Source organism: Colletotrichum costaricense, assembly GCF_030867565.1.
Source record: "Colletotrichum costaricense strain IMI 309622 chromosome Unknown Scaffold_26.1, whole genome shotgun sequence".
NCBI lineage: Eukaryota > Fungi > Ascomycota > Sordariomycetes > Glomerellales > Glomerellaceae > Colletotrichum > Colletotrichum costaricense.
The window spans coordinates 274,669-300,926 of NW_026848255.1; the positions used below are offsets into that span (position 1 = coordinate 274,669).

At 54.5% G+C, this 26,258-nt stretch overlaps 10 protein-coding genes across 10 annotated transcripts; 4 read left to right on the plus strand and 6 right to left on the minus strand.

Moving 5' to 3' along the window:
• Nucleotides 1–453: 453 nt before the first annotated feature.
• On the minus strand, nt 454–1,402 carry CCOS01_15905 (uncharacterized protein; the record flags this gene model as incomplete). Its single annotated transcript, XM_060464043.1, has 4 exons — nt 454–837; nt 897–1,040; nt 1,105–1,133; nt 1,210–1,402. 4 exons carry the CDS (start codon nt 1,400–1,402, stop codon nt 454–456), a joined length of 750 nt encoding a protein of 249 aa, XP_060305424.1.
• An 877-nt stretch (nt 1,403–2,279) lies between these two features.
• On the plus strand, nt 2,280–2,537 carry CCOS01_15906 (uncharacterized protein; the record flags this gene model as incomplete). The annotated part of the gene is made up of 1 exon (XM_060464044.1): nt 2,280–2,537. One exon carries the CDS (start codon nt 2,280–2,282, stop codon nt 2,535–2,537), a length of 258 nt encoding a protein of 85 aa, XP_060305425.1.
• Nucleotides 2,538–4,722: 2,185 nt separating this feature from the next.
• CCOS01_15907 (uncharacterized protein) lies at nt 4,723–5,745 on the minus strand (the record flags this gene model as incomplete). The annotated part of the gene is made up of 3 exons (XM_060464045.1): nt 4,723–5,032; nt 5,425–5,537; nt 5,698–5,745. The coding sequence occupies 3 exons, from the start codon at nt 5,743–5,745 to the stop codon at nt 4,723–4,725; spliced, it is 471 nt and encodes a 156-aa protein (XP_060305426.1).
• Nucleotides 5,746–8,114: 2,369 nt separating this feature from the next.
• Nucleotides 8,115–9,211, plus strand: CCOS01_15908 (uncharacterized protein; the record flags this gene model as incomplete). The annotated part of the gene is made up of 2 exons (XM_060464046.1): nt 8,115–8,165; nt 8,222–9,211. 2 exons carry the CDS (start codon nt 8,115–8,117, stop codon nt 9,209–9,211), a joined length of 1,041 nt encoding a protein of 346 aa, XP_060305427.1.
• A 1,103-nt stretch (nt 9,212–10,314) lies between these two features.
• On the plus strand, nt 10,315–11,486 carry CCOS01_15909 (methyltransferase; the record flags this gene model as incomplete). The annotated part of the gene is made up of 4 exons (XM_060464047.1): nt 10,315–10,665; nt 10,790–10,800; nt 10,860–10,945; nt 11,056–11,486. The coding sequence occupies 4 exons, from the start codon at nt 10,315–10,317 to the stop codon at nt 11,484–11,486; spliced, it is 879 nt and encodes a 292-aa protein (XP_060305428.1).
• A 236-nt stretch (nt 11,487–11,722) lies between these two features.
• Nucleotides 11,723–12,122, minus strand: CCOS01_15910 (U6 snRNA-associated Sm-like protein LSm6; the record flags this gene model as incomplete). The annotated part of the gene is made up of 2 exons (XM_060464048.1): nt 11,723–11,916; nt 12,011–12,122. The coding sequence occupies 2 exons, from the start codon at nt 12,120–12,122 to the stop codon at nt 11,723–11,725; spliced, it is 306 nt and encodes a 101-aa protein (XP_060305429.1).
• A 755-nt stretch (nt 12,123–12,877) lies between these two features.
• On the plus strand, nt 12,878–14,414 carry CCOS01_15911 (uncharacterized protein; the record flags this gene model as incomplete). The annotated part of the gene is made up of 2 exons (XM_060464049.1): nt 12,878–13,191; nt 13,259–14,414. 2 exons carry the CDS (start codon nt 12,878–12,880, stop codon nt 14,412–14,414), a joined length of 1,470 nt encoding a protein of 489 aa, XP_060305430.1.
• A 641-nt stretch (nt 14,415–15,055) lies between these two features.
• On the minus strand, nt 15,056–20,929 carry CCOS01_15912 (uncharacterized protein; the record flags this gene model as incomplete). Its single annotated transcript, XM_060464050.1, has 8 exons — nt 15,056–16,194; nt 16,253–16,500; nt 16,567–17,355; nt 17,410–19,468; nt 19,519–19,565; nt 19,619–20,101; nt 20,177–20,196; nt 20,252–20,929. The coding sequence occupies 8 exons, from the start codon at nt 20,927–20,929 to the stop codon at nt 15,056–15,058; spliced, it is 5,463 nt and encodes a 1,820-aa protein (XP_060305431.1).
• A 1,903-nt stretch (nt 20,930–22,832) lies between these two features.
• CCOS01_15913 (uncharacterized protein) lies at nt 22,833–23,623 on the minus strand (the record flags this gene model as incomplete). Its single annotated transcript, XM_060464051.1, has 2 exons — nt 22,833–23,454; nt 23,517–23,623. 2 exons carry the CDS (start codon nt 23,621–23,623, stop codon nt 22,833–22,835), a joined length of 729 nt encoding a protein of 242 aa, XP_060305432.1.
• Nucleotides 23,624–24,511: 888 nt separating this feature from the next.
• CCOS01_15914 (uncharacterized protein) lies at nt 24,512–25,406 on the minus strand (the record flags this gene model as incomplete). The annotated part of the gene is made up of 2 exons (XM_060464052.1): nt 24,512–24,734; nt 24,883–25,406. The coding sequence occupies 2 exons, from the start codon at nt 25,404–25,406 to the stop codon at nt 24,512–24,514; spliced, it is 747 nt and encodes a 248-aa protein (XP_060305433.1).
• Between the last annotated feature and the right edge of the window lie 852 nt (nt 25,407–26,258).

Consider the following 26,258-nt stretch of genomic DNA (forward strand, 5'->3'; position numbering starts at 1 on the left):
CCATTGGAACAACGATGCTGGATGAGTCTCCGCCAGTCCATCCCTCCGAGGCTCGGATCGTTATTCCAGCCATTCCAATGAGTAATCCTCTCTCATATCCCGAACTTACACTACCTCACAACTTTTTAAGGTATGTCACGGACAATGTCACCATACAGCAGGCCCTGGAGCCAAGACATGTCAACCAATATCATTATCATTAAGAGCTTATTTCCAAGACACTCGGACTCGAAGCTCTACTCGCCAGGGTGGCTTGCAACCGCCCGTATACGCATAACGCGGCTCGACCCGACGAGTGTGCAGGCTGATTGGCCCAACTCTAACCATGTCATAGCGAATGCACCCCATATCTTGGGACATAACCCAACCAGTAACGCCAAATCCCAAGCCCGCAAGGGCTGCATCGACAGGACGTATATACAAAGTAAGAAGAAAAGATGCCCGGGAGTACGATTAATGAATTTCGGTGGTCTCGACCGACGCTGCCGACTTTGGGCGTTCGATGGTTCCTAGTTCTGAGCCTTGCCCGCTCTGGCCGCGCTTTCTTCCAGCGCCATTCAGGAAGCGCGTGACGCTTGAGTTGGTCGAGTTGGCGCTCGGCTCCTTGTGGTCTGAGTCACCGAAGCGCGAGAACAGGCCGCGCATGCGGCTGGATTGGTGGTGTTGTTGTTGATGCTTCTGGTCGTCCAGGCCGACGTCTTCGAAGCCCTCGTCAGCGGTAGGGAGTTCCCGGTGTCTGTCAAGCGCGGATCGAGGCAGGCGAGGGTAGCGGGCTGAGTCGAGACTCTGGCGCGCCGGGAAGTCGTTCTGGGGAATTGGGGACCGTGCTGTGATGTCCTGCAACGCAATTGCGGTCAGCGGTGGCGCCACAGATAGCGGGCTCGAACTCGACGTACAAATGATCGCCTGTACGAATCGAAGGATTCTCGGGAAATAGAGAAATGCTCAATCTCGCCGCTATTGCTGCGAGTGTCTGTCGAGTTGCGGCCGGAGCCGAGGTACTTGCTCGGCCACAGGCCTTTTTCTTCAGTTGGGGATGGCTACGCACGCGCATTAGCAAATGTCTCGAGCATGGGTGAGATTGTTGATTGCGAGGGTGCATACCGGAAGATAGACGCCGCTGTCATTCACGACTGTGATGCAGAGAAAAGTAAGTCAATTGGTTCCATGTGCGCGCCATCACGTCTGATGAGAGGTGGAGGTGCATACCACTCATCTTGTATTCCCCATTGTCCTGGCTCTTGGAACTTCTGACGCTGAGGGAAGAAGAAGCCTTTGAGCCGACTGTGTCTTGCTTCTCAAATCCGGGATGCGACGGGTTCTCGCCATCGGACCGTGAGCTTTCGTCTGCATGGAGAGTGGCAGGGCCCGGACGGCGGGCAAAAGGGTTGCGAATGGGCATGGCGGAGGATGGCGCGGAAGCGGCAAGGTTGGGACGGTAGCTGGTAAGGAGGGAATCTCAATTTGTCGCGACGGTGTCGATGTTGTAGACCAGGCCAATGTGCCAAGTTGTTTTTGGAAGCTAGAGAGAAAAACTTGGTGCGTTATGTTTCGAGTTGTGTTTGCGTTTCGAGGTTGATGCTGGGACCGTTTGACAAAGAAATCGATCGGTGGACCCAAAAGGCGAAGGCGGGGAATAGGGTAGCGGGAAGGAATGGCGATGAACTATATGGCAATCTTGACCCGTCCTATTTCCCACTCGGGCAGATGTGTGTAGTGTACGCAGTAATAGCTAGTGGTGTCTGAGTTGGTCCAAGGGCCCAGTCTTAGTCTACATGTACAGTAAGACGGTGGCTTGGGATGGACAAGGCGGAACGGTATTGGTCTGTAGAGGTCCTACAGAGAGATGGATGCAGGAGATGATGGAGATCCAAGTGAGGCGCAGGGAGATGGAGACGAGGGCTGGGGAACGGGTTGGCGCTTGTTCAAAGTTGAGGACGTAATCGAGACGTGGTGCTGCGTATGGAGTATGGCCGGCAAGTGAGCAGAGAAAAAAGTGAGTAGACGGTAAGGTAGAGATGGATGGGAGCTAGAACTGGCGGACAATATCATCGGGCGGGAATCTGCAGGTTTTGGGCTGTGGTTGTGCTTGTCTTCCCCTGGCAAGTGCGAGCGTCTCTGTCATGTCTTTTTTCTTCCCGCTCGTGCCTGCCCATCCGTACATTTTCTTTCCTTCCTTGCATCCGCCCATAAAGCATGGGAAAAGTAGGTGCGGATACGCGCTACTGCCACTCAGGGACTAGACGCAAGGGGGGGCACATCAGACTTGGAGGTGACGAATGACCCTCTTGCAGATGCATCCATTGGATCATGAGGTAACTTGGTATAACGCCCAGTATCAGTACCGAGTATGGCGAGGTAAAGAACCCCGGTGTCGCTGCCGGTACCGCTTTGAGAAACCGCGGTCCCGCCCGGACTCTTCGCCATCACTCTTCAGGGTCAAGTGGGAACTGAGAAAAGAGCTTTTCCATGGCATGGCAGGGAATAGGCACGTAGGGACGTTTGAAGGTGTCAAGTCCGAGAGCCCTAAACGGTAAAGGTGTGTAAGATGCTGCAGCGGCTCCCCATCATCGGCATGGTCAGATCATCGGCACTATCCCACGACTCAGCCAACATCTTTTGCAAACACTGCGTGGCCTATGTCCATCAGTGGGGATATTGACAGCCTGGACAGCCTGGCACTGGCGAACCCGCGAAGCATTCAATGACATCTCACGAGAATTGGGTTTGCAATGGCGGCACCGTACAAGCTAGGCAAGACGGGGATTCGGAAAACCGGGAAACTTGGAACGAACCGCGAATACCATGCCACCAACGGCCCAGGGCACTGGGGAAAGACATGATCAAACATTAGCTCACTAACTCAGTCACTCGCCCTCTCAGTGGCTGGAGTCATAAACCGGCCACACCGATTCCGCTGTTGCTAGCTTGAGAAGCTTTCCAAAGGCCAGGGACCTTGGTCGATGACATGTGTTTGTCCCATGTTCTTGTTCTTGCCATGCCTACCTACGGGCCTGCTCTTTCTAGCCCAACTGAGCTGAATGGTTCGTCGCCGCCGCCAGTGACATAAGGGTAGGTAAGGTGGGATGCGGGTCGGTACATGTGACGGTGCCTTGAATGCAGCAAAACTCCATGTATCTCTTTGAAATTTGCCTTCTTATATAATCACCCGACCAGTATGGTGTCCTCCCTTCTGGAAGCCCGCAGTGACGCTTGCCGTCATCCACCTTGTCCGGTCCAACCTTGCGTCCCGAATCCCCGCGACGGGGGCATGCCCTTTTCCAAATTCCAACCCTGATTATCCTGGTTTTCTTTCACCTTGGTTACAGCGGTTAAATTCGCCCACCATTCAGCGTCTACATTCATTTCTAGGCGCATACTGGCAGACCTGTGAAAGCTCTGCGCAGCCACAAGCGTCGAACCCTCGGCCCCCAAACGGACACCAATCGTCTCTTCTCCGTCTCGCCTCGACTCTCTGGCACAGTCTTGCTCACCCGTCTCAAGGTGTTCATCCACAGTACGATGCTGGGCAAATCTGGACGTTCGGACGGCACACTTCGGATCTCTCGGCATCGGAGCGCAACAAGACTGCCCTTTGATCTCCGTGCCGCGCTTCCTCTTTCTGTCGACCTTCTGCGGACCTGCATCATGTCCGTCCAATTGTTCCTGATTGACCGCATCGGAACGTGAGTTGACTGCGCCTATCCGCTCTCTATATGACGCTCTACTCAACCCACCTTTCCCCTCAGCGGATCATTGACCTGCCGGGCGGAGAACGGGAGTCGGTCATCGCCGTGGCCGGCGCGATACTCCACCGCACGCTTCCATCAAAGCTGATGAATCATGAGGGTCCTATCTGTCAGTTGGGAAAGGGATATCCGCAGACGTGATAGGAGAACAGTCATAGAGCGTTGCGACTTCGACTCGCCCTCCCGATTCATGACCGATAGCCCTACACGCCATACTCACCACTCATATGATTGTCGGACTTAGCGGCGTCAAAATCTGCGTCCTCAACCATCTTGAGAATCCATAATCTTCGCTCTAAGCCAGTTGTCTGGCACTCGGCATCCCACGAGGTTGACAGCCTCTTTTAAACGACAAGATGCCTGGTGGTCAAGATGCCTGGTGGTCTGGAACCAGGCTGCGACCTACTTCGACCTTTAGCTCATTGAAAGTTTTCTGCATGCGGGATTCACTCGCACCAAGACGCCTCCTCATCGTAGGTTGTCTTGCACAAGTTTCGTTGAAAGTCGCCTTCCCGGACGCCCTCGCCGGCTATGGCTTGGCCGGCTTGATCCTTCCTCCTGTGAAGATGCGCAATCGGCCTGGCCAGTCAACCAGTGCCTGTACACCATGACCCGGGGCAAAAGCGACACAAATTGCAATTGCCCAACGTGCAACGAGGAGCTTGAGGGCCGTTCACATCGTGGTGGTTCAGCATGGCACCGGATTGGGTTATCGTGACTTCGGCTACCCAAAGTGGCTGCGGTCCGACAGGCAGCTGGGAATGTAGACGCCCAGATCCGACGGAGCGGGCACGCTACAGACAGACTGGCACCCACGCAACCACCCACCATCGAGACAGACTGTTGACACCACAAGTCTAGGCATCGGCGATGCCTAACACCGGCCCTGTCACGGTGCTATGTTGACTTCGACGGACTTTGGCTATGCTTCTCGTATGCTTCGGCGGTTGACCAGCTGATGCCATCTTAGTCTTTAGCCGAGCGAGAAAACCTTGCTGCACTTGCTACTGTCGCTATCATCAGCTGATCGCTCTTCTATGCATCGAATAAGCAGTCTACCGGAAGGGGACCGATCAACCGCGCCTGCGTCGAGATGTCCCTTTGTCTCGAGATGATTGCCAGAGTATCCGCCAACCTTGACCTGGGTTCGGCTCGCAACGTCGGGCTTCTGAAGAGATCGTCTTTCGCCATAACCGACGCGGCTTTTCAGTCCTTTGTTCGTCGTAAAAATCGATCTACAATCCTCGCCATCATCGGCGACATAGTCGTCATCGGCACAGGATCTGAGAAGGACCATCGTTGTCCGTGTCGCCTAATGATTTTGTACCTCAATCCAAGCAAAAATGGCGCGCCTGCAGACAAAGAAGTGACCAGGTCGCCGTCAAGGGGAAAACAGCAAGCATTGGGTTGATCAGAGTGTTGTATACTCGGCGATAGTGGGGGCTCACTGCGAATGTGCCGATGCCATCACGGAATGACCCTGTCAAAACCATGAATGTAGTAGGTATGTCTGGCTTGAACACGGAACACTGATCAGATTATCGAGATTCGAAATTCGAGCTTCTGGCACGGACATGCTGGTCTTCAACAGGCGGCCCTGATCGGGATTCCATTGAAGCCTGAAGGCCAAGATCAATGAGAACTCCTACACTTCTCAGATCTATCGATACCGGACCTGCTTTCACTGCGATCTGTCAAATGTGATGATGAGGCGATAACCACGTTGCTGACAGCACATACGGGAAATGCCCAGAGAGGCTTTTCATCATCAAAGACCTCTGGTGTGATCTGCCAAAGGATGTGGTGGACGCTGAGACGCAGGTAATCTCGATTGTCCGTGGGAAGGACGAAACAGACCCGCGCCTAACAGCCGCATTGACATCAAACGCCTGCTCAACCCACCTTTGGGGTTTCTCAGGCTCGGAAAATAAGAATTTCATCGCGGTACCTGATGGGACGACGTCTGTTCTCCCCAGCCTGCGCTTTTGGATCTCATGGCGTGAGCGCTAGGCCGACGCCATGCGTGCCCGTGTACCTAAGAAAAGCAGGACATGAAATGATCGACCCTTGAGCGTGCGTCCGAGCAATATCGGACGACTCGGAGCGAGACGGTCAACGGCTGCTGTCATAAGGAGAGAGGAAAGCTCAAACGACTTGTTCGACCTCTCGCCGCTGGCGTAGCACTGGATGACACGGTTCCCGTGGCTCGCCAAGGCCAATGGTCGTTTTCAGGTCGAGCCTCGATGCCGCGGGGCCCCACTCACGATGCAATGCTATGTAAAGCACACACTTCGCCCGCACGCTGCAGGTTGCAGGACGAGAGAGATCAGCACGAATGTGGGATCTCCAGGGGCAGCGCGACCGAAGCGGCCATGGAAAGCCCTTGGGGCTATGCATCGCGTTGAGCCTGTCTGGTTCCTGCGTCTACCTGGTTCCTACGTCCGACTCGTCTCCCGCTCTGTCCACATCTGGCCTATGGCGAAGTCGACCACTTAGATGGCGATATGACTAAACCACTAGAGTGCAGCAGCACAGCAAGCGTACACCGGCTTCTTGTGACTCCGCGGAAGCTTCGAGACCATGGGGAGAGTGCGGAATTCTACAAAACATCTTACTCGCCTCTCGGCTGCCCGTTCACGTCTATCGTGGATTGCACGGCATGCCGGGTCATGTGACGGTGGTCCAGACTCGACAGCTCGAGAACGTGGACGAAAGTGGCTTTCTGCAAACGAAAACATGGAGATAACATGCGGCGATGGGATTGAATATACTCAAGAACTCACTATAGATGAGAGGCAACGACTGGCCAAGGTTCCCCATCTCAGTCTGGAAATCAGGTGTGGCTTGCTCTTCCGCCCTTCTTTCGGCGCCAAGTGGGCGAAACTAGATCAGCCCGCGCCGTACCTTGCATTCCGCAAACGGCTATCTGAGACCACTTCCGTCGTAGCAACATGTTGGTTCTGCCCGCTCATCCCCCCCACAACTCTCTTTCTTTTGTGGCGTTTCTACTTACAAGGTACGCTTTCGCACTTTGATTCTGTAGACAGAGAGGGTTGAACATTCCAGTAACGCCCGGCCCAATTCCCAGGGATTTTGACATGGCGGCGGCACATAGCAAGACGGTTGACTGCGAGGTGAAGTCGTCCCAAAGCGCCATTGACCCAAACGCAAACAGGTCTAGCAGCTTGTCTCGATCCGCGAGATGGGATCCTCGATGGGGTCGAGCAGGGTTAACCCAGACCCATGCCCTGCAGCGGGCATGAGTACGAGACTACGACTATACGGTAGCGGTGCTCAGAAAACACCAACGACCCAATTACTACCACACCCGACTTCCAAATCCCCTTTTGGAAAGGACTTGTCGACCGGACGTGGCAGCACTCGCCCTTCACTCCAACGCACGTCCTCAGCCGGCGCACTCGTCGAGCATACACCACGATGTCTCCTCCCATCTCCACTTGGACGATGGACACTGAGAGAGAGAGGCAACTCAGCCACTGACACACTCTGCCCGAGACGGATCCTGGCTTCGGTCACCCTTCAGTCTAGTCCTAGTTCAGTACTGCTCGAGAGTCCAGGCCGACCCCATCTAACGAGCTCGTCCATGGCGGACAGGTAGGTAATATGGCTGGTGAGAAAGGTGGATGTGTGTGTTGTGTTGTTTGCTGTTGGTATCCGTGTTCCCTGTTTCATACATAACCTGCCGGCTTCCGTCTGACCATTGAGAACCAAGATCACGCATCTCCTCCAGGTTTTTTGTTTCCATCCTTCACCGCCCAGGACCCCTTGAAGTCCCTTTATATTCACCAGTGCCCCTCTAATACGAGGTCACCTTCTATTCCTATCCTGTGTAACTGATACTCGATAACGGTGGCTTCTTGCCTTGTCTTGTACCTTACCTCGGTTTTTGACATCATCTCCAACCCTTAACTAAACGACTCAAACAACATCAACACTCTGTACCAATATTACCATAGCGATCTCTTCTTCTTACCCGATTAAGAAGCTACAGCGCCTCGCCCATTATCAAAAATCACAGTCTCCGAGCTTGTTCTCGGTCTATCGCCACGGACAACGCTCTTCGCCGCATTCGAATAAGACATTGTGAACCAGTCCGATTGCAGCAGTTTAGGAACGTCACACCTTCGAGGCCAGAACCGACTTCGGTCGCAAGAGGGACCCCTGTCTTCACGTATCCTTCCTCACTTCAAGAAGAGAGCTGTGCTCCATCTCTATTCACTTTGGTCGACATTTTCACATCTGATACCACGCACCTTCCTCACCTTCCTCCTCAGACCTTGAGCAACCCTCCCTCTCACCACCACACAACGCCATACACATCAACTTCATTCGACACGAATCACAATGGGCAAGCGAGTATTTGTTGACTGGGAGTTGTGGCAGCAGATGACCTTTGTAAGTCTACATATCAGTACATCTTATGCTTCATGACTAACACACTTGTCCCATAGGTACTGGCTTGTGCCATCGGCGTCGTCTTCATTATAGGCTTTGTGAAGCTATGGTGGTCAAACCGATACATGGCCAAGCTCGAAATCATTGACGCGGAAAAGAGGGCACATGCCTCAGAGATGGAATCAACCGGCCTGCCGCCCCCACGAAAGCAATCCGAAATCCCCTTTGGCGTCCGCGCCATTCAGTCCGGCATCGAGGTCGACGGCATCTGGATTTCTCGCCCCGCCACCCCTGCCACCGACTCCCCTCCCAATTCCGCCAAGGGTAAGGGCAAGTACGTCTCTATGGGTCCCATCTCACCCGCCTCAACAAACTCCTCAGACCCCTTTGGCTCTCCGCCTTCGTCTCGCGGCGGCAACGGTGTTACGGTTGGTCCTCAGACATATCGCCCCAAGTCATTCTCCGGAAACGCCGTTGCGAGCCGTGCCGACGCGCTGAGCCAGCTTGAGGGCAACCCGAATCCGCCAACCGCACCCTCCTATAGCACTTACCAGCCTCGCGGAAACGTCGCCCATTCCGAGTCCTCGGATGAGGCCAGTAGCCCTGTCAGCCCCATCGATCGCGGCAACGCTGGCATCAGCAGCGAGAACTACAACGGCATCGACGTCCGAGTACCCATCCGAGCCTCACCCGTCGTCAACCGCCAGCTCAACAAGGTTCGCAACGTCACCGGCGGTCCCGCCCAGCAACCGACGACGGGCGGCGGTGTCCGCTCTTTCAGCGGCAGCTTGCAGCTGCCCAAGAACGGCAAGGGAACGTACTCTACCGTGCCGCAGGGCTCGCCCGGCGGGGATTTCACTGATCCGTTTGCTACGCCTGTTACTACCCCTGGTGCCGACCAGGCGTTGCTTCCTTCCCAGCAGCAGCAGCAGCAGGGAGCTCATCACGTTAAGTTTGCGAATGTTGAGTATATCACCAGCCAGCGCTACGCCAGCGATGGTAGCAGCGGGAGCAGCGGCAGCAGTAGCAGCAATAATCACAACTAAGTCCTCTTTTAGACTTGGGTAGTGTGGTTGATTGACGGTACATCAGCATCGGATGGTAAAGCGAGTTTTTTGGCTTCTTTCTTTCTTTCGCGAATCTTCTCACAAACTTGGAGAGTAATATCGTAGCAACTGTATGAATAACAAAGGGCAATCTGTCGAATAGGGACAGCGGGGGGTGGATACTAGGTTCCGTGGCCTCTCCTTCACGAAGGAGATGGCATACGAGGGGAAAGGCGTTTCAGGCATGTAAAAAAGAATTCATCATCGGGAACACATTAGACGGTGGGCACCTCTTGCGCAGCAAGGTCTCTCGTCGACCCCCGCTCTCAATAATGAGAGATTGGGGCAGACTATCATTAAAAGGACAGCGTTCCATCCATAGAATAAGCACAATCACAAGAAGAAACACAATTCATAATAACACTTGACCAATTACCTGCAGTGAGGCAGTATGTATCGATTGAGACCGATGGCCAAGGTATCGATATGGTGCAATGCAATTACTTCAATAGCGCCGCTCGGCTCGCAACTCTGCGCTCCGGACTTCGGCGTGGCTCCGCGCACGTCGGCACCGGCGCCGGTTATGGCGACGCAAATTGGACCCCGCTCGTTCGACCTCCCCTCATCCCCATGGAAGCAATCCTCCTCACCCCCGTGCCCCCACATAATTGACATGACGTGCGTGATGAATGGAGAAGGGGAGACGATCCGTATCGGCGGCCAAAGGAATAACCGCGATCAATCCCCCTCTTCTACGGATTGAGTTGCCTCCTTGCTTTCACACACTCTATCCTCATTGTGAAGTCCGTTTTGGGGGAATATCGCGCAATTGCATCTTGGGTTTAGCTACTTGTGAATACAAGATCCTACTAAATGAACGGGCTCTCAGATCCAAGCAGATTGACACGGGCGTTTTGAGACATCTTCATCCGCAGCATAATTCCATCACCGTTTTACGCATACTTGTATAGACAGGCAGGTCATCGCCAACTCAACTCAACCTCGAACGTCAAACATAGCACGTACGAATCCCCAACTTCAGCAAATCACGGACCCCAGAAAGGAAGAATTAGAAAAAAGAAGAAAACACAACAACAACCACAATGTCCCCAACATCCCTCCACCAAGGCGCCTCAAAAGGCTTCGCAGACGCCGCAACCTACGACGCCTACCGCCCCTCCTACCCCGCCGCCGCGACCCAAAAGTTCCTGGAGCACCTCCGCCTCGCCGACGTGCCGCACGCCAAGATCCTGGACCTGGCCGCGGGCACGGGGAAGATGACCGAGGTGCTGGCGGCGCGGCACGAGGGGTTCGAGGTCGTGGCCGTGGAGCCGCACGAGGGGATGAGGGCGGAGCTGGAGAAGAAGGGGCTGAGGGGCGTCGAGGTGAAGGATGGGTTCGCGGCGAGGTTGCCGATTGGGGAGGAGTGGGGGGATGGTGCTGTTGTTGCGCAGGTGAGTTTTGATGTTTCTTTCTTGAAAGGTGATGGGGGGTTTGTTTTGGGGTGCGAGGAATGAGATGGAAGAGCTTGTGCTTGTGTTTGGGGATTGATGGCTGACTTGTGTTCTATCTACACAGGCATTTCACTGGTAAGACGATCCATCATCTGGACTCAGGATTGTGGACAGAAGCTCATGATAAAGCATAGGTTCGCAACGACAGAGTCACTAAAGGAGATTCATCGCGTCCTGAAGCCGACTGCCGTGCTTGGTTTCATCTGGAATATTGAAGATTGTAAGTCTTCCCGCTCGTTCTCAATCCTCAGGAGACACATACTCCATGTTACGCGAGGACGCACAACAAAAAAAAGAAAGGAATGCTAATGAAATCCCACGCGATCACAGACAACAAGCCAAAACACTGGAAAGCAAGCACGCCCTGGGAACAGTCCCTCAACGAGCTCGTCTTCACCCTTGGCGGTGACGGCCAGCCGCGCTTCCGCGACTTCGTCTGGAAGGACGTCTTTGACAGCCAGCTCGACGCCAACCCGCTGCGCGCCGTCAAGGACGTCGTCCTCGAGGGCGGGCGCAAGATGCCCCTCTTCAGCGTGCCCGTGGGCGAGGAGAAAGTGCCATTCACGGTCTGGCTGACGCCCGAGGCGGTGTGGAACCGGCTGCGGACGCTGAGCCAGGTCGCGGTGCTCGAGGGGGCGCGGGCCGCGGCGTTTAAGGCCGAGTTTGATGCCATTCTAGGCGGGGAGAGCGTGGAGAGGAATGAGAAGGGGGAGGTTGCCTTGCATGGGGTTACGTATTTTGCGTGGACTTCGAGGTTGTAGCCGTGGTGAGATGGTCTGCATCGTAAGTGGGGGGTGCTTTTGCTATTCTGGTCAGACGAAGGCGAAAGGGTGCAGAGAACGTTCGGCCATATGGTAGAATTGAGGGTATATTTTCTTCTGCGTTGGTAGATCTCATGAAGGACGCCTCCCGAGCACTCTAGACTCGTTCATAGACCTCTTCGCTGGTGGATAGAGTCCAGTAACCGATCCATTGTTGACATCTTCATCCGCGCCTCCTAAGAGTCTGCCGAAATGTACATGACTGCACTATCTGTCAGTTGAATTGAATTGAAAATTGGGATGGAGTAAGAATCACCGTTGTTTCCTCTCACAAATGCGTCGCCGTATGACCGCCTCTTGGTGCCGTTGACGTACTCCTCCGTCTTCTCCAGGGCGATGTTCATGTAGCCATCAACGGACTGAAGCTCACCTATAATGAACGTATACGGTCAGAGACTTCTCACCACATCAAGAATAGAGCCTGGGCTCATCTCATTTTTGGTAATGACGGCTGAGGCACTCACCCTTGTAGACGACGCCCGAATTGAGCTTCACGGTGACGGGGTTGCCGATGATATCGCTGAGGAAGCTGGAGGGGTCCTTGCCCTCGCCCTGGCTGATGTTTCCGTTCTCCATTGTCGTTGTCTGGATGTTGTGAGATGGATATGAGTTATTGGAGAGGGCTTCGGGATGTAGGTTGTTCCGTGGCGGGTTGACGTGACGGTGGGTGGTGGTTGAGGCTGTGGGACGTCAAACTGGTGAGGTGATGATGTTGGCAGAATTGCTGGCAGCTGGCGGTGATGGTGTTGACGGCTGCCCTCTGTTAGAGCATCGAAGGCCTGGGTACCTGGGGTACCTGGATCGCACCTGGCGTTAGCTTTTCCCAGGGTCAGCTCGCACTGTAGGGCTACCCGAGCAGCGCACACTCCAAGCTGAGCAGCGTGCGAAGGCGAACTCCATCCCCCTCCAGGTCCTCCCCTGTGGCCCTGGTAAGGTGGGACCAGCCGAATCAATCTTTTTGCTCTCACCACGGAAACAACGGCGGCCCCCCCAAATCCCAACCCAAATATTTGGTGGTGGTGCGCGAGCCAGGACGCCTCGTCGTCCCTCTCTCCCCTTCTTCTGTCGCATTGTTCGTGATGTTTCTACCTGCCGCCTTCTCCTTTGGGCCCAGCCTCTGGCGCCTACTCTGCATGGCCTGACCTTTTCTCGGTTACAGAAAGTTCACTTACAAAAGAACCACAACGGCCACATAAAGTCGGTACAGAATTCACATCATCCAAATTCCTGCGCCTTGGACCCTGTAAATTGCACCGGATCGCAAAACGAATTCCGACTCAAAATTTGCCCCGCCGCTCAGTGTATTTAGAAGAAACGTCCACTTGCGAGCCATGGCAGACGCAGCTAAACCCAAGAGGCGCCTTCCCTTCAAGCCCACCGCTTTGCGACAAAAGTCCGACCCGAAGCCCGCGACGCAGAAGAACGACAACGAAGAAGAAGAAGACGACGACGACGATGGACTCAGTCTGTTCAAGCGCTCCGCCGAGTTCTTCCCCGTCGCAGTCGCCGAACAGGAGCGGCGTATGAAACGGAAGCAGGCGGAACGAGAGAAGAGCACACAAGCGCGATCGCCAGAGCGCGAGACGGAGCCTGCGCCGAGAGCGAGCGAGGAGCCTGGCAAGACCGACGTTGAAGGGGAAACAAGGTACGCTCCCAACACATATTCGCACTACCACCATGGCTGTCTTCTGACACCAATTTTCACCTGTTAGGGAACCCGGCACGCCGCCATCCAAACGCTCGCGAACCAGCGACGAATCCCCGCAATCGAGAACAAAGCAGTCGCCTTACAAACGCCGCGAAGGCACAGAAACACCTTCGAAGCGCTTGACCCGCGCCGCCGCCTCGCGGACGCCTCGGAAGCAGGAGGTGATACCCCACAAGCCCGTCATCGCGATCGAAGATAGCGACGAAGACCTCGACGACGTCGACGATGTGGCCAGCGACGATATCTACGAAGCGTCGCCCGTCCGCAAGACGCACCGCCGGAGACAGACTTCGGAGCCCGAGGTGTCGCCTCTCATGATTGACTCGGACGACCCCTTTGTAGAAGGAATGGACGAAGACAAAAAGTCATCTGTCGCAGGAGCGGCAGCGGCACCGGAAGGAGAGGAAGATGATGAATTTGAGGAATACGTCCGACGCGCCATGGAGCGTAAAAAGGCTCTCGAGCAGGACGAGAACCAGCTCGTCAACGTTTTCGTCACCTCTGATATACCAGGCACCAGGGATCGGCAATTCCGCTTCACGCTTGCCAAGCCGCTCAAGGTGATTCGTATGAAGTGGATTGAAGTCCAGCTGGAACGTATTGAGATTCCTCGCTCGGAAGTGGACAGTGTATTCCTCACATGGCGCGGTCATGAGCTGTATGACACCACGACACTGCACAGTCTCGACCTGGAGGCTACGTTCCGCAAGAACGGTGGCGGCGGCGGTGGTGGCGACGGTGTAGCAGATTTGTCCGAGGGCTTCAAAGACGACGACTGGACAAACGTGCATCTGCAGGTGTGGACGCGCGAGTTGTGGGAAGAGCACGAGAAGCAAGAGGCGCGGAGGAGGAGACACGACCTCGGAGACTACTCTGACGACGAAGGTGGCGAGCAGGGCGATGGCCCGGATGCCATCGAGCCAGAGGTGGAGCAGAAGATCAAGGTTCTCCTCAAGACCAAGACGGACGAGCCGCTCAAGACTTCGGTGAGGCCGTCGACCACCATCGGAACGCTCATGGAGTTGTTCCGGAAAATGCGTGGGTTGGCTGAGGACGCGCCCATCACGCTCATGTTTGACGGTGACGAGCTCGGAGAGGAGACGACTGTCGAGGAGGCTGACATCGGCGACATGGAAACGATTGAGGTCTACATAAGATGAGGTCTCACGATTTACACGTCGGCCGGGATCAGATGAGGATGTCAGCCTCAGCCTTTTTTTCTCGTTGAAACAAAGTGTCACGGCCCGGAATGGCAGTGGCTCGAGTCTGGATATCTGGGGAAAAGGGGGCAAAGATGAGGCCCTTGAGGAGGGACGTAATTCAAGATACCCGGGGAGTTTTTAGCGGTTTTTTTTTCCCCACGGGAGGTAGCGTTAGCATGGAAAGTTGAAAAAGCTTTTTGAACCTCTTGATGTTGAGTTCGTTCACCTGTATTGGAACGGGACCGAGGTGCCCCTATTTTGAACCCTACCCCCCTCCAAACCTTTACAGAGAAACTGTGCCTCACTTACATCGCCAACTCATCACTATCAAGCCATCGAGCACTGCACATGGAAAATTAGATCATCAGCCATGTCATTATGTCATTCTGTTGATTTATCATTACTCATCAAAGCCATGCCCTTCCTCCGTGTTTCCGACAGACAAAACCATCCCGTACAACATCGAGAATATGACTCCAAAACCACCACACCAAAAACCTCAAATCATCAAAGATCTCTGCAAGCCAATTCCCCTCACCCATCAATTTCCCCTCCGAATCCCTCACCTCCCACAGAAACCCAGGACACGTCTCAGCCATTCAATGCTTCTCGCCGCAGCCGGGGCATTTCTCCTTGCTCTCGTCTTGCGGAAAACTCCACATCTGTCCGGCGCTGGCGTTCCTCGTCTGGGCCGCGAAATCACTCTTCTCGTCCCTGTTGCCCGCCGCCGCATCCTCCGGGTCCTCGTACTCGTCCTGCCGCGCCGTGATGCTAAAGTACCGACTGGCGTTGTACTTTTCGCCCAGCCGCTTCGCGACGTCGTTGGCCTCGTTGAGGGAGACGAGGCGCCGCTTGTCCGGGTTTTGTTCCTGTACGGCGCGGACGGCGCGCCACGTCTTTTGCTTGTCGGTGAGGCGGGCGGAGGAGTTGCCATTGCCGTCCGCATCCTTGACCTCCTCTTCATCATCGTCCTTCTTGACAAAGGACTCGACGGGCCGGCTGACAATGGTCGAAGGGTCTTGGTTACTCTGGAACAGCGTAATTGGGCTCGGCGCGAGGAATTTTTCGCCCGTGACGTTCTCGCGCGCGATCTCGGCGGGGGTGCGGCCGACTGCGTTCTCGCGGTAGAGGAGCTTCGGTCTGTAACTCAGCAAGGCCTTTGCGAGGACGGCGTCGTGGGCCATGACGACGGTGTGGAGGGGCGTATCGCCCGCGCCGTTGAGCATCTCGAGCTCGGCATTGCCGCCGCTCGAGGAGAACTCGATGAGGCGGGCGAGAACGGCGAGGATCTGGGCGTTGTCCGCGTAGTTCTTGCTCGCGACCGGGTTGTAGTGGTACGTCGTCCGGCGCGAGCTGCACACGGCCGTGATCCAGGCGTGGAGCGGCGTCGTGCCGTTGTTCTCGGACAGGTTGTTGCGCTGCTGGGCGAGGTGCGGGCGGATCCCGGCGTCGACGAGGTCGAGGACGGGCCCGAGGCGGCAGGCGCGGGGCATCCCCTGGAGGGCGGCGTGGAGGATGTTGTCGCCGGCGTTGTTGCGGGCCATTTGATTCGCGCCGGCTGCGATGAGGGTGCGGGCGAAGTCGAGGCGGCCAAAGTGGAAGGCGAGCCAGAGGGGGGTGTCGCCGAGGGTGGACTTGTAGTCGAGGGAGGCCGGGCAGGCTTGGGCTAGGTATTTGATGACTTGGTTTGTGGCCTCTGTTGGAGGTCCCATGACGGCGCAGTGGATGACCAGTTCATCTGGATTTTCTGTGTTAGTGACATTAGGAAAGGGGTATGTGAAAAAGGGTAAACTCACTCTGAATGCCTAGCCACTTGGAGATGGCACGGTCGAAGCCGCCCGGTGCTTGGCTGAGATGCTTCAGTCTTGAATCCTCGCGGGCTGCCTTGGACTTTCCAAAGTCTACGTAGTGACGATGAGGTGCGTCGCCGAGGAACCACTCGACGGCATCAATGTTGCCAGCCATGGCGGCGTGGAGCAGAGGCGGCGTCCTGACGCCGGTGGAGCGGACCACCATGTTCCTCCCGGCCGTAGCCCAGTCCTTTCTGTTCTAGGGGTTAGCAGGCTGATGATACGCGGGGGCGAAAGTGCGTTTGTGAGTTTCTCCTTACCTCTTCCTGCCATAGACTGACAGACCCAGGTAATACTTGGACTTGCGTTTCATCTCGACGCCGCTCTTCTTTACCAAATCATCGAGTGGAATGCCGGCACCGGTGCGGCTGATAATCTCCGCGAGAGCCGCCGTCTTGCCGTGCTTAACGGCCCAGAGAAAGTCGCCCTCAGGGAACTCGAAACGGCCAGTCCTGCCATCTTCCTCATCCTGAGCCACGCCGGCCCCGCTGACGAGCTTCTGGCTCGCAAAGTGGCTGGCCATATCCAGAAGAGTCTTGAGCCCCGCAAGGTCGTCGTGCTGCAGGACGAACTGGAAGAGCGTCTGGCTCGAATTCTTGCAGCTGCGCGCCTTGCCCTCCACGGGCTTGAAGGTGTGCGTCTTTTGTCCCAGAAAGTCGAGCGGCTTGGTCGTGGATTTGACCTGCATCGACACCTGACCAATGTTCTCAATGGTGAACTTCTTGTCGACAATCTCCGAGATGATCTTGGGGTCGTCGTTGGACGCTGCATCGCTCTCGTAGTCCTCGTCGTCTTCGTCCTCGGGACCGCCTGTGTCCAGCTTGTACCGCATTGCGTCTCGATCTTCCGGTGCATACTGGGCCATGACGATCTCGAGAATCGCGTGGGCCACGTCGTGGTGGCCGCGGAGGTAGGCTAGCGAGAAAGGGGTGTTGTCCTTGCTGTCGTTCACTGCCATCTTGAGAGGAGGCTCCGCCTGATCCTTGCCCCAGGCTTGGAGTGTGAGTGACTTGATCTTCTCCAGATCGCCAGCCCAAGCAGCCTCAAATCTAAGCAGACGTTATTAAATAAATACCGAACAACAAATAATGTCTTGCACTTACAGCTCAAGGTATGCAGCCTTCCGGACTTCCGTGACATCAGTAACGTTACGGAATGAGAAAACGTAGCTGTAGTTGTAGAACTTCTTCTGAGACTCCCAAGGTCTGTTGTGCGACGTGGGGTTGTTATCCGGAAACTTGATGTCGGGATGAATTTCCGCAAAGGTCTTTCCGCCCTTGACGATGATGGCCTTCTCCAGCTTCTCAAGCGAGGTAATGACCTCCTTGATGGCCTCGATCTTCTCCGGGACGCCCTTGAGCTCCTCAAAGTCCTTCTTCGCCTTCTCGTAGCTCTCCACCCCTCTCTTGTAGTTGACCCTGCGCCAGTAGATGTTCTCAGAAATCTGCCAGTGCTGGTAGGTATCTTCTGGGTATCTCGCAAGGAACTCGTCCATTCCGGCGGACAGATGGGGCATAACCTGTGTGAACTTGTCGCTCTTGAAGTCACGAAGCTTCTTGAGCTGCTGCTGCACGAGGTCGAGAGCCGTCTCTCCCTTGTTGTACGCGCGCTGGTAATCGTTTTCGATGGCGCGGTACGAGTTGGTCGTCATCGTATTGGGGTCCGCACCCTTCTCGATGAGGTTCAGAGCAATATCCGGATCGGTGCAGTTCTTGATTGCTACGATCAACGGCTGATCTGTATGTTGGTTGAACTGCTTCTTGTTGTCCTCATACGAACCAAGTCGGTTGTTCGACTTGGAGAACTTTGCAGCCTTCAGCCAAACGTCAAAGTCGATTTGCGGGTTGGCGCCGGCCTCAAGCAACTTGAGCACAAAGACGGAGTCGCCGTTCTCGATGGCTGTGTGGATCGGCGCGATGGCCACCGGGTTCCAGTAGCTGGCAGCGAAGACCATGTGATTGAGCGCTGTCTTGAGTCCAACCTTGTCGTTCTCCCATAGGGTGTCAATCATCTCCTGGTTGCCGTTCTTAACGTAGCGGTGGAACGCTGTGCATCCGTTCATGTCTGCCTGAGACGAGGTGGCGCCGAGTTTCATCAGGAGAAGAGCCATCGACTTGGCCTTCTCAATGGGTAGAGAAAGGGCGAGGGAGAGCGTCAAAATAGCCGCGGTGGGTTGCTTGTCAGAGTTGAGGAACTTGACGGGGAGAATAGCGTCGCTGCCATAGTCACAGAGAAGCCTAACGGCATCTTCGTGTCCTTCGGAAATGGCAAGGTGCAGAGGCGAGCAGGGCAGATCCCAAGCCAAGACGTCAGTCTTGAAGAAATCGGGCTCGTCAGTCGAGTCGTCTTCCAGGACCAGGTCTTCCTTGCTCTTTTCATTCTCGTCCTTGACATTGACGAAAGACCCGGTCGCCATAGATGTTGCATCTGCCTCAGTGTTGCCCGCGTCCACCATCTCAATGTCATCGTCATCTTCAGAATCGCCGTCCGTTTCAGCATCCATATTTTCGTCGTCCTGCGCTTGAGACGTCTTTGGATCTGGTTGGTCTTGAAGTCGAGTCTGGATTGCTTTGCGACGGCGATCGGCCTTCTGTTCCTCCTCCTCTTCGTTGGTAATGCTCTTGTCCATGAGGATCCTAATCATGTCAGCGTTGCCGCGCTCGGCCGCAAGATGAAGAGCCGTTCTGCCGTCAGCAAGGCGAGCAGTTAGGCGCGAGCCAGACTCGACCAGACAACGGACGACCTCGGGCGTGGAGCTGATGACGGCGAGATGGAGAGGCGTGCGTCCCGTGTAGTCGCGCTTGTTCGGATCGGCGCCCTCTTGGGACAGCCAATCTCGGACTTCCTCGACGTCACCGTCAACGATACTCTGGCAGAGACGAGCCGTGTTTCCAACATAGGCCATGTCGGTCCAGTCATTCTCCGTTAGGGGGTTGAAAGAGCCGATCTGCTGCCGACCAGGATCGTCAATCAAGAAGCTAACCTTGCCTGAGATGTAAATCTCCGCTTCTTTCTCAGCGACTTCGACCTCTTCCGGTGTAACGGCCTTTGGGCAGCCGCCGCAACAGTCTTCGATAACATCCTTGACACGTCCAAAGAAGGCGGGGTGGCGGTGAAGATACACCTCTCTCTCTTCGGGTTGGTTCCATTCGGCGTTGAGCACTACATGCTTGTTAGTAGACCGCTTAGAATCAAATCGTGCTGTGACTTACAGAGATCCCTTGTATAGCAGAGCTTTTCAATCTTCTTCGCGTGGAACCTGCCTGATGTCAGACTCTAAATTCATCAGGCGATGGAGAAGCTAGAACATACCCGTGACCATATGGCACCGTGAAGGTATGGTAGTTGGACACATCATTCTCGTCAACCCAGTCGGCAACCTCGTCCTCGAAGTTGTCCTTGATGTTGCCATGCAGATGATGAGGGTTGAAACGGTTCGTCGTCGGTCTGCCTCTCTCCTCTCGTCGTTTGTTGAGATATGTATCTCGAACCGACTGCGTGGGAAGTCGTTCAAGGACGAGAAGACGCGCGAGACCCAGAGTCCTCTGGAAGCTGCGCTCAAAGATGGTAGGATCGACGCGGCTGCGATCAAGCTCTGGCCAGTAGACCTCAAAATTGCGGTGGCTGTACTTTGAAAGTCGGTTCTCGTAGGAAGGACTCCTGCGGGTGAGGTCGATGTGGTTGACCTGAGTGATGAAACTTCCCAAGGCTCTAGGAGTCACCCAAACCTGCTTTCCATCGTACGCACCGCCGGCTGCATCGATATCGAAGCCGGTGAGAATTTCACCAACAGACCTGTTTTAAGTGTTTTAAGGTTAGCCTCGTGCTTGATAGTCACTTGGAATCAGACACATCTGCCGGTCTACCTACTTGTACACACGCAATACGATCTGGAATGGCGGTTAGTGCTGGTGACTAATAGCATGAAATTGTGGCAGTCCTTACCTGAATATGACGAGTAGGGTACTGAGAAGCAATAGTGATAGCGTACTTGGTACGAACTACCGTGACCTCTGTCAAGATTGCATCCCGAACAGAGGCCTCAATCTCCTTGATCTTCTCGATGGCCTCTTCATGGGTAAGGCCGTACAAGAAAAGATCCACATCAGACGCCGGGCAGAACTTCTCGTGGTAATACTCTCGAAGCTTGCGCTTGGTCGTGTTGAACTCTGGCGGAACAGGGAGAAGGGTGTTGATGACTGACGAACCGGCAGCAACGACGTTGTCCCAGTTCATATCGACAAGAGAAGACTCGGAAAAGACGTTAAAGTTCTTTTGGAAATCCTTGAGGCCGGAGACGACAGCGGGCGAGCCATTAGCACGGCGCTTGTCGTCCGGGAGGGCCATGATGTAGCGGTCCTTTTCTTCCTGCGTCTCGGCGGCGAGGAAGCGGGCGCGAGTCCTAATGTTCTTGGTGTCCTTTGTAAAGAGGGGCACGAGGTTGATGTGCGGATCGTCGAGGGCGGGATTCTTGCGGTCCTGGGCAAAGACGGAGCGCAGCTGGGCCTCGTACTTGCGGTAGGGCTCTAGGATCTCGACCATCTTCTTCTCTGGATGGTCGTGGATGTAGTTGACCAGGTCCCCGTGGGGAACTGGCAACTGCTGGAGCTCTGGGAGTGACATTGTGGGAAAGTATTGGGATTGATATTTGATTGAGTCTGGGAGGGGATTGCTTTTATGGAGTGACTCTTTTGGTCGTGTCGTGAGCAGTGTCAGGAGTCGAGGCGTGTAACCCGGCTTGAGCAAGAGGGATTCAAGCACAATAGATCCGTGGGTGGGGTAGACGATCAACGATGTAAGCTTGTCAGATGAGGCTGGGAGGATCAATTGACAGACAATGGAAAAAGGAGAGAAGAAGTCATGAGGATGGAAGTTCACAAGAGATGCGTTTGAGAAGAAGATGAGGAACTGAAGCTATCTTATAATCTGGAGGGGGCCGTTTGGCGCATTCCTTCTTGACCGTTTGTTCTCGTAAAAAGGAGGGGATGAGGATTTTAGATCGTCCCAGGCAAAACCATGTCAGATGCAAGGTACCTTTTTCGTGTCTTGTCTACCGTAGAGGTACATAAGCCTAGCGCTATTACGGATGCGTCCTGTCATCAAACCAGCAGCTCAGCTCGGTACCAGGGCTGCTGCGAAGCGGTACCTTTACCAACCACGAGACTTGCCTACATAGACGAAATTACATCCAATGGGTGGAGGGCCAAAGTTCCATGGCGAAACGAGAATCACGTATGGGTACAGGCATAAAAAAAACTGTGCCGCATGAAGCTGTCACGTAGTTTAGGCAGGATACGCGCTCCAAGGGACGAAAAGAGAGAGCTCTGACACGCTTCGGGGCATGCAGGGGGGTATGTTGCCTAATTCGCGGCGAGGTCTTTGACACGAAGTCCAGTGACCGCCGTGTGGACCCACTATTCTCTTCCCGCCGTGGACCGCCACTGCCCGCTGTTGCCTGCCTGGTGCACTCCCCATCCTTGACACAAAACTCAATTGAGTCGATTCCAACCTCATGAATGACATCCGAGGCCGGCTGCAGCCTGGATCATTTGCAGATCTCGAGTATCTTGATGAGATGAATTTAGCAAAATGAGATGTTGTCTGGACTTACCAGCATGTCAGTCACCGGTGGTTGGGAATAGCTTCGGGTCATCTGATCTTTGTCACTGTCCTGCCAGGCAGAACCATGGCCTGGACCTTGCTACGTGGTTTCTTCATCTTAGAAAACGAACTTGCTACAGGACTTTCATCTGTCCTCAAATCTGTCTGGGTCATATCACTAGATTCAAAGTCGTGATTTCGATCATAAGTGCCAGAGCCAAGATACGCAGAGGTACTTCGAACATTCCAATTTCTCATGCCACCTGCCGCATGCCAAACCAATATCCTGTATGGGATTCAAACAGCCCGGGCCAACATAGATTATTCAAACAGAAGAAATCATCGACTACGCGGGCTCGGTCTTAGAAAACGTAAGCTCCGGTGTTTCGTCATGAGATTGCTCCGCGAAGTCAGCCATCGTACACACTCACTTGATATTCGAATCGCCGAGCCAACGACTCTTAATTACTATTTTTTCCAGACAACCAGCCACTGCAATTCTCATAGGTCTGGATGGGGTTTTGAAACCCGGTATTCTCAACCACGCACTACCTATACTACCACGACTCGGTGGCAAAGCTTTCTCGCTACTGCAGCGTGGAGCAACACACGCGCGAAGGCTAAACTATCACTCGTTTGTCTTCGTCTCGAAGGGATAGAGCGAACAGAGTCGACAGAGTCAGCCATCGGCACATAAATTCAAGGTAACGATCTTGCGTTGCAGCAAGAAGGGAGCTGATGTACTCCCTTTACCGGGTACTTGTGTGAGAATGCTCTTTATTATCATTATCAGACTCCCTCCGCTTAACCGAAATTCCGAAGTACTCCGTTGACCTTATGCCGAAGTGATCGCTGCCGCCCTCTCCAAATCAAGTACTCTTACATGTTCCCGACCGTATACTTCCATCATCCTCGAGCGCTGTCATCATTCCGTATCGTCACAGCTAAACCCAGGGACATACTCCATCAAGATCCCAGAAACCTCCAGCAGACGATTGTCCACGTCTCCCCCTATTGGTATTTGCACCGTGCAATGTGCCTTGGGCAATCTGATACCCTTCTCCACGCCCATGCGGGATTGCAACCGATTCAACCGCGCATTAGCAATCCCATCACACTGAGACTGGCGGATCACCTCCTCCTCGAGCAAGTTGACGGGCTTCTTCTCCCCCTCGCCTCCAGCCTCCTCATCCGCCTCATCTCTCTTGAAATCGTCGTCGTCCTCCTCATCGCTATCGGATCCCCAGAGGTACTCGTTAGCGGCGCCCCGGCGGACATAGTCGACAAATTCCTCCTCAAACTCTGGCGTCCACGCGCCGAGCCCCCGGCGTTGCCGCGCCCGCTGGATGCACGGCGAGAAACGGCGGTCAAAGAGCTTGAGCACGGCCTTGAACGGCGACCCGGAGGGCCGCAGGACGGCGACTTCCAGGACGGTCCAGTCGGACGGTTGGAAGACTTGCGCTATCACCATGCGCAGGTTGCCTTCAAAGGGTGCCCGGCCGCCGACGGCGGTTCCGGTGATGATGTTGCCACGATAGTATGGATTTCTTTCACAGGAATCATCAGCAAATTTAAGCCAGGATTTTTTCGTCAATCGTAGGTAGCTCACGGTGAGTATGCCATCTTGAGCCAGCTGACGATGGACCTGTAGAAATCTCCAGCTCCACGCGCTAAGCCGAGGAAAAACCTCTTGATGGACTCCAGAATGGCCGACATTGCTCCCGCCCGAAGCCTCGTGCTGAAATTTGTCCTATCAAAAACACCTGGCCCTTGGCGTGTCGTGTGCTGAATGGTACAATGTGGACAAGACGTAAGAATGGCGTGAGGGCGCAACGTGGGACTAAAAGTTGGGATGAAAAAAAAAATAGTCGCAAAAAGGGCGCTGGGGCATTGAAGATGTACATAGTGGAGGACCCTTGTCTGATATGCCCGATTGGGTAATTAGCTAGAGCTTGTGTGGAGACGTGCTGCAGAAAGCATTGACGCCAAAGTTGACGCTAGCGGCACGCTTACCGAGATATCCCAGCCTGCTGGGTCACCGGTGAGTCTCGGTGTGGCCGGCGAGGTCTAAGCTAGAGTCGAGAGAAGACCACGAGACGAGCTTCTGACAACTCTACACAGGTGCCCATCAACTGGGCGAACATACTTGCCAGGGGGAGTTGTTGGAAGGGTATCTCCTCACAAACGCCGCACAGACACATCTCATGGAAAACACGCCATCACCTCCCGCATGAAGTTTCATGACACTGCAACGGAAGGCCGGGTCCACAACACCCAACTTTCCACGTTTCCGGCCGGATGGAAGGGCAAAAAGGTCCCTTGTGGCTAGCACTTTTTCATCCCAACCGACTTGGGTGTATTTCGAGAATACCATGTTTGCAAGCGCAATTCCATCCACAACCTTCCCTCCGAGCTTCCTGTTTTTCAGCTTCTTGTGTTCCGCAAACGAAGCCCGGTATCCTCTCCATAACGCCTCATAATGCTCCAATATCCAACGTACACACAGTCTCTCTCTAAATATACACAATAAAAGTCTCCTGTCCTTTTAGGAACCCATAAAACCTCCCTCCCGTGTCTGTAAGATGACGACGTTGAAGATAGGATTCAGCACAGCCATCTCGACGCCGCAAACCCAGCCACGAACCCGCCCAACACAAGCGAGGCCCCAATCGCCACCGTCAGACTCTCGCTGACCTCGCGGTCGATCCACCGCTGTCTGAAGCTGAACTTGCCGAGGCGCATGTGGAACATTTCTTTGACGTCGACTTCGCCCTTCCAGTTGGGCTTCACCCGCATCGATTCTCGTTTGGAGAATTTCCTCTCCACTCTTTTTGTGTTCAATCGCGTCTGGTTAGTTTTCCGTCAGTTTCAAAAGTGAACGAAAAAAAAAATAAGGGGAAAAGGAGAGGTCGAGACCGTGTGAGACTAGGAAAGGGATGGGGAGGGGAAGAAGAATCGGTAGAGGTGGAACTTACACCAGAGACAAGCAAATATCTCCCTTCAACTTGGCTTTGAGCTCCAGATCGACATCCAGATTCAGCCCAATTTGCAACCTCACAGGCTTCTCATCCCGGTCCCCGCCTTGCCGGGGGATCACCACCGTCGTCTGCCTATTCAAGTTCCCGCCGTTGCCATTCTTGTTATCAATGTTGATACTTCCACCGCTGCCATTGAACGCAGACCGATCGTTGCTGTTGCCATTGTTGTTGTTACCGTTCCCATTCCGGTTCCGGTTTCTCCGCCTCCTCCTCCGGCCTCCGGCCCCGCTACCCGTACCCGTACCCTCACTCCCGCCCCCATTCACGCTGACGCCCGAGTCGACGGTCGAGAACCCCGTGCTGGAATCGCCCGCGCTCGAGGCCGAGTCGTCGGCGCGCAGGCCCAGCTCGGCGAGGATGTCGTTTGCGTCGGGGTTGTAGGTAGATGGGCTTATTGGGGGCGAGGCGTAGCGCCGGTGGTGGGCGTGGGGGTAGGTTGTCATGATGCTTCTCGGAGCCATCTTGTGTCTTTTGAGTTGGTTTTGGATGATTCGAGTAAGAGACGTCGTGGGACTTGATTCGTCTGAATCTTTGGCACTTGCGGTGCTGGATGACTCTTATCTCTCCTCTGATGACCTGGTCACGACCGAGTATCGAAATCGAACGCCAAAAAGGCTCTGTCGGAGAAGAAGTAAGTCGTGAATCAATATTTGGTAGTTAATTGAGGCGATCACTCAGGCAATATGCCTATTATATACCTATCCAGTTCTTGTCAGATCCCAAGCCAAGGTACCCCATGAAACCCCTCGCCACACCCAACAGAACACGAAAAGACCATATTCCCTGAACTCTCGTTTCAACAAACCCACCAATCTACCATGTTCGCGGCGAAAACACCAAAAGACTGTCACAAATGGACCAAACTCGACTTACACGGGCCTCCTCCAACACTGAAGCACCGTCACGTGATGGGTCGATGGTGGAGAAGGACGGGTGAGCATCTCGTACGATGCCGCCAGACCCTGAAACTCGTAAAAGCGACCCCTGGAACAATCTCATCCATGATCCCTTCTCCAGAGTCCAGACTGTCCTCACATTCTTTTCTACGTTCCGTTAAAGAAACGAACCGGGATGTAATGCCAGCGGGATTTTCAGCCCGTCCTTACCGGGATAACTGAAAGAGAGGGTCAAACGCTTCTTCACCGATCAACGACCCCTATCGTATGTTTGTCAGAACCCCCCGTCAAACCCGTCAAAACGCGGGGAGGATCATTCATAGATGCGGAAACTGAGGTTGGTTATCCGACCAGTTGTTCTATTAATCCCTTCTAGATATATATTCATCCGTTTTCAATGCAGTGACGTTCCCTATA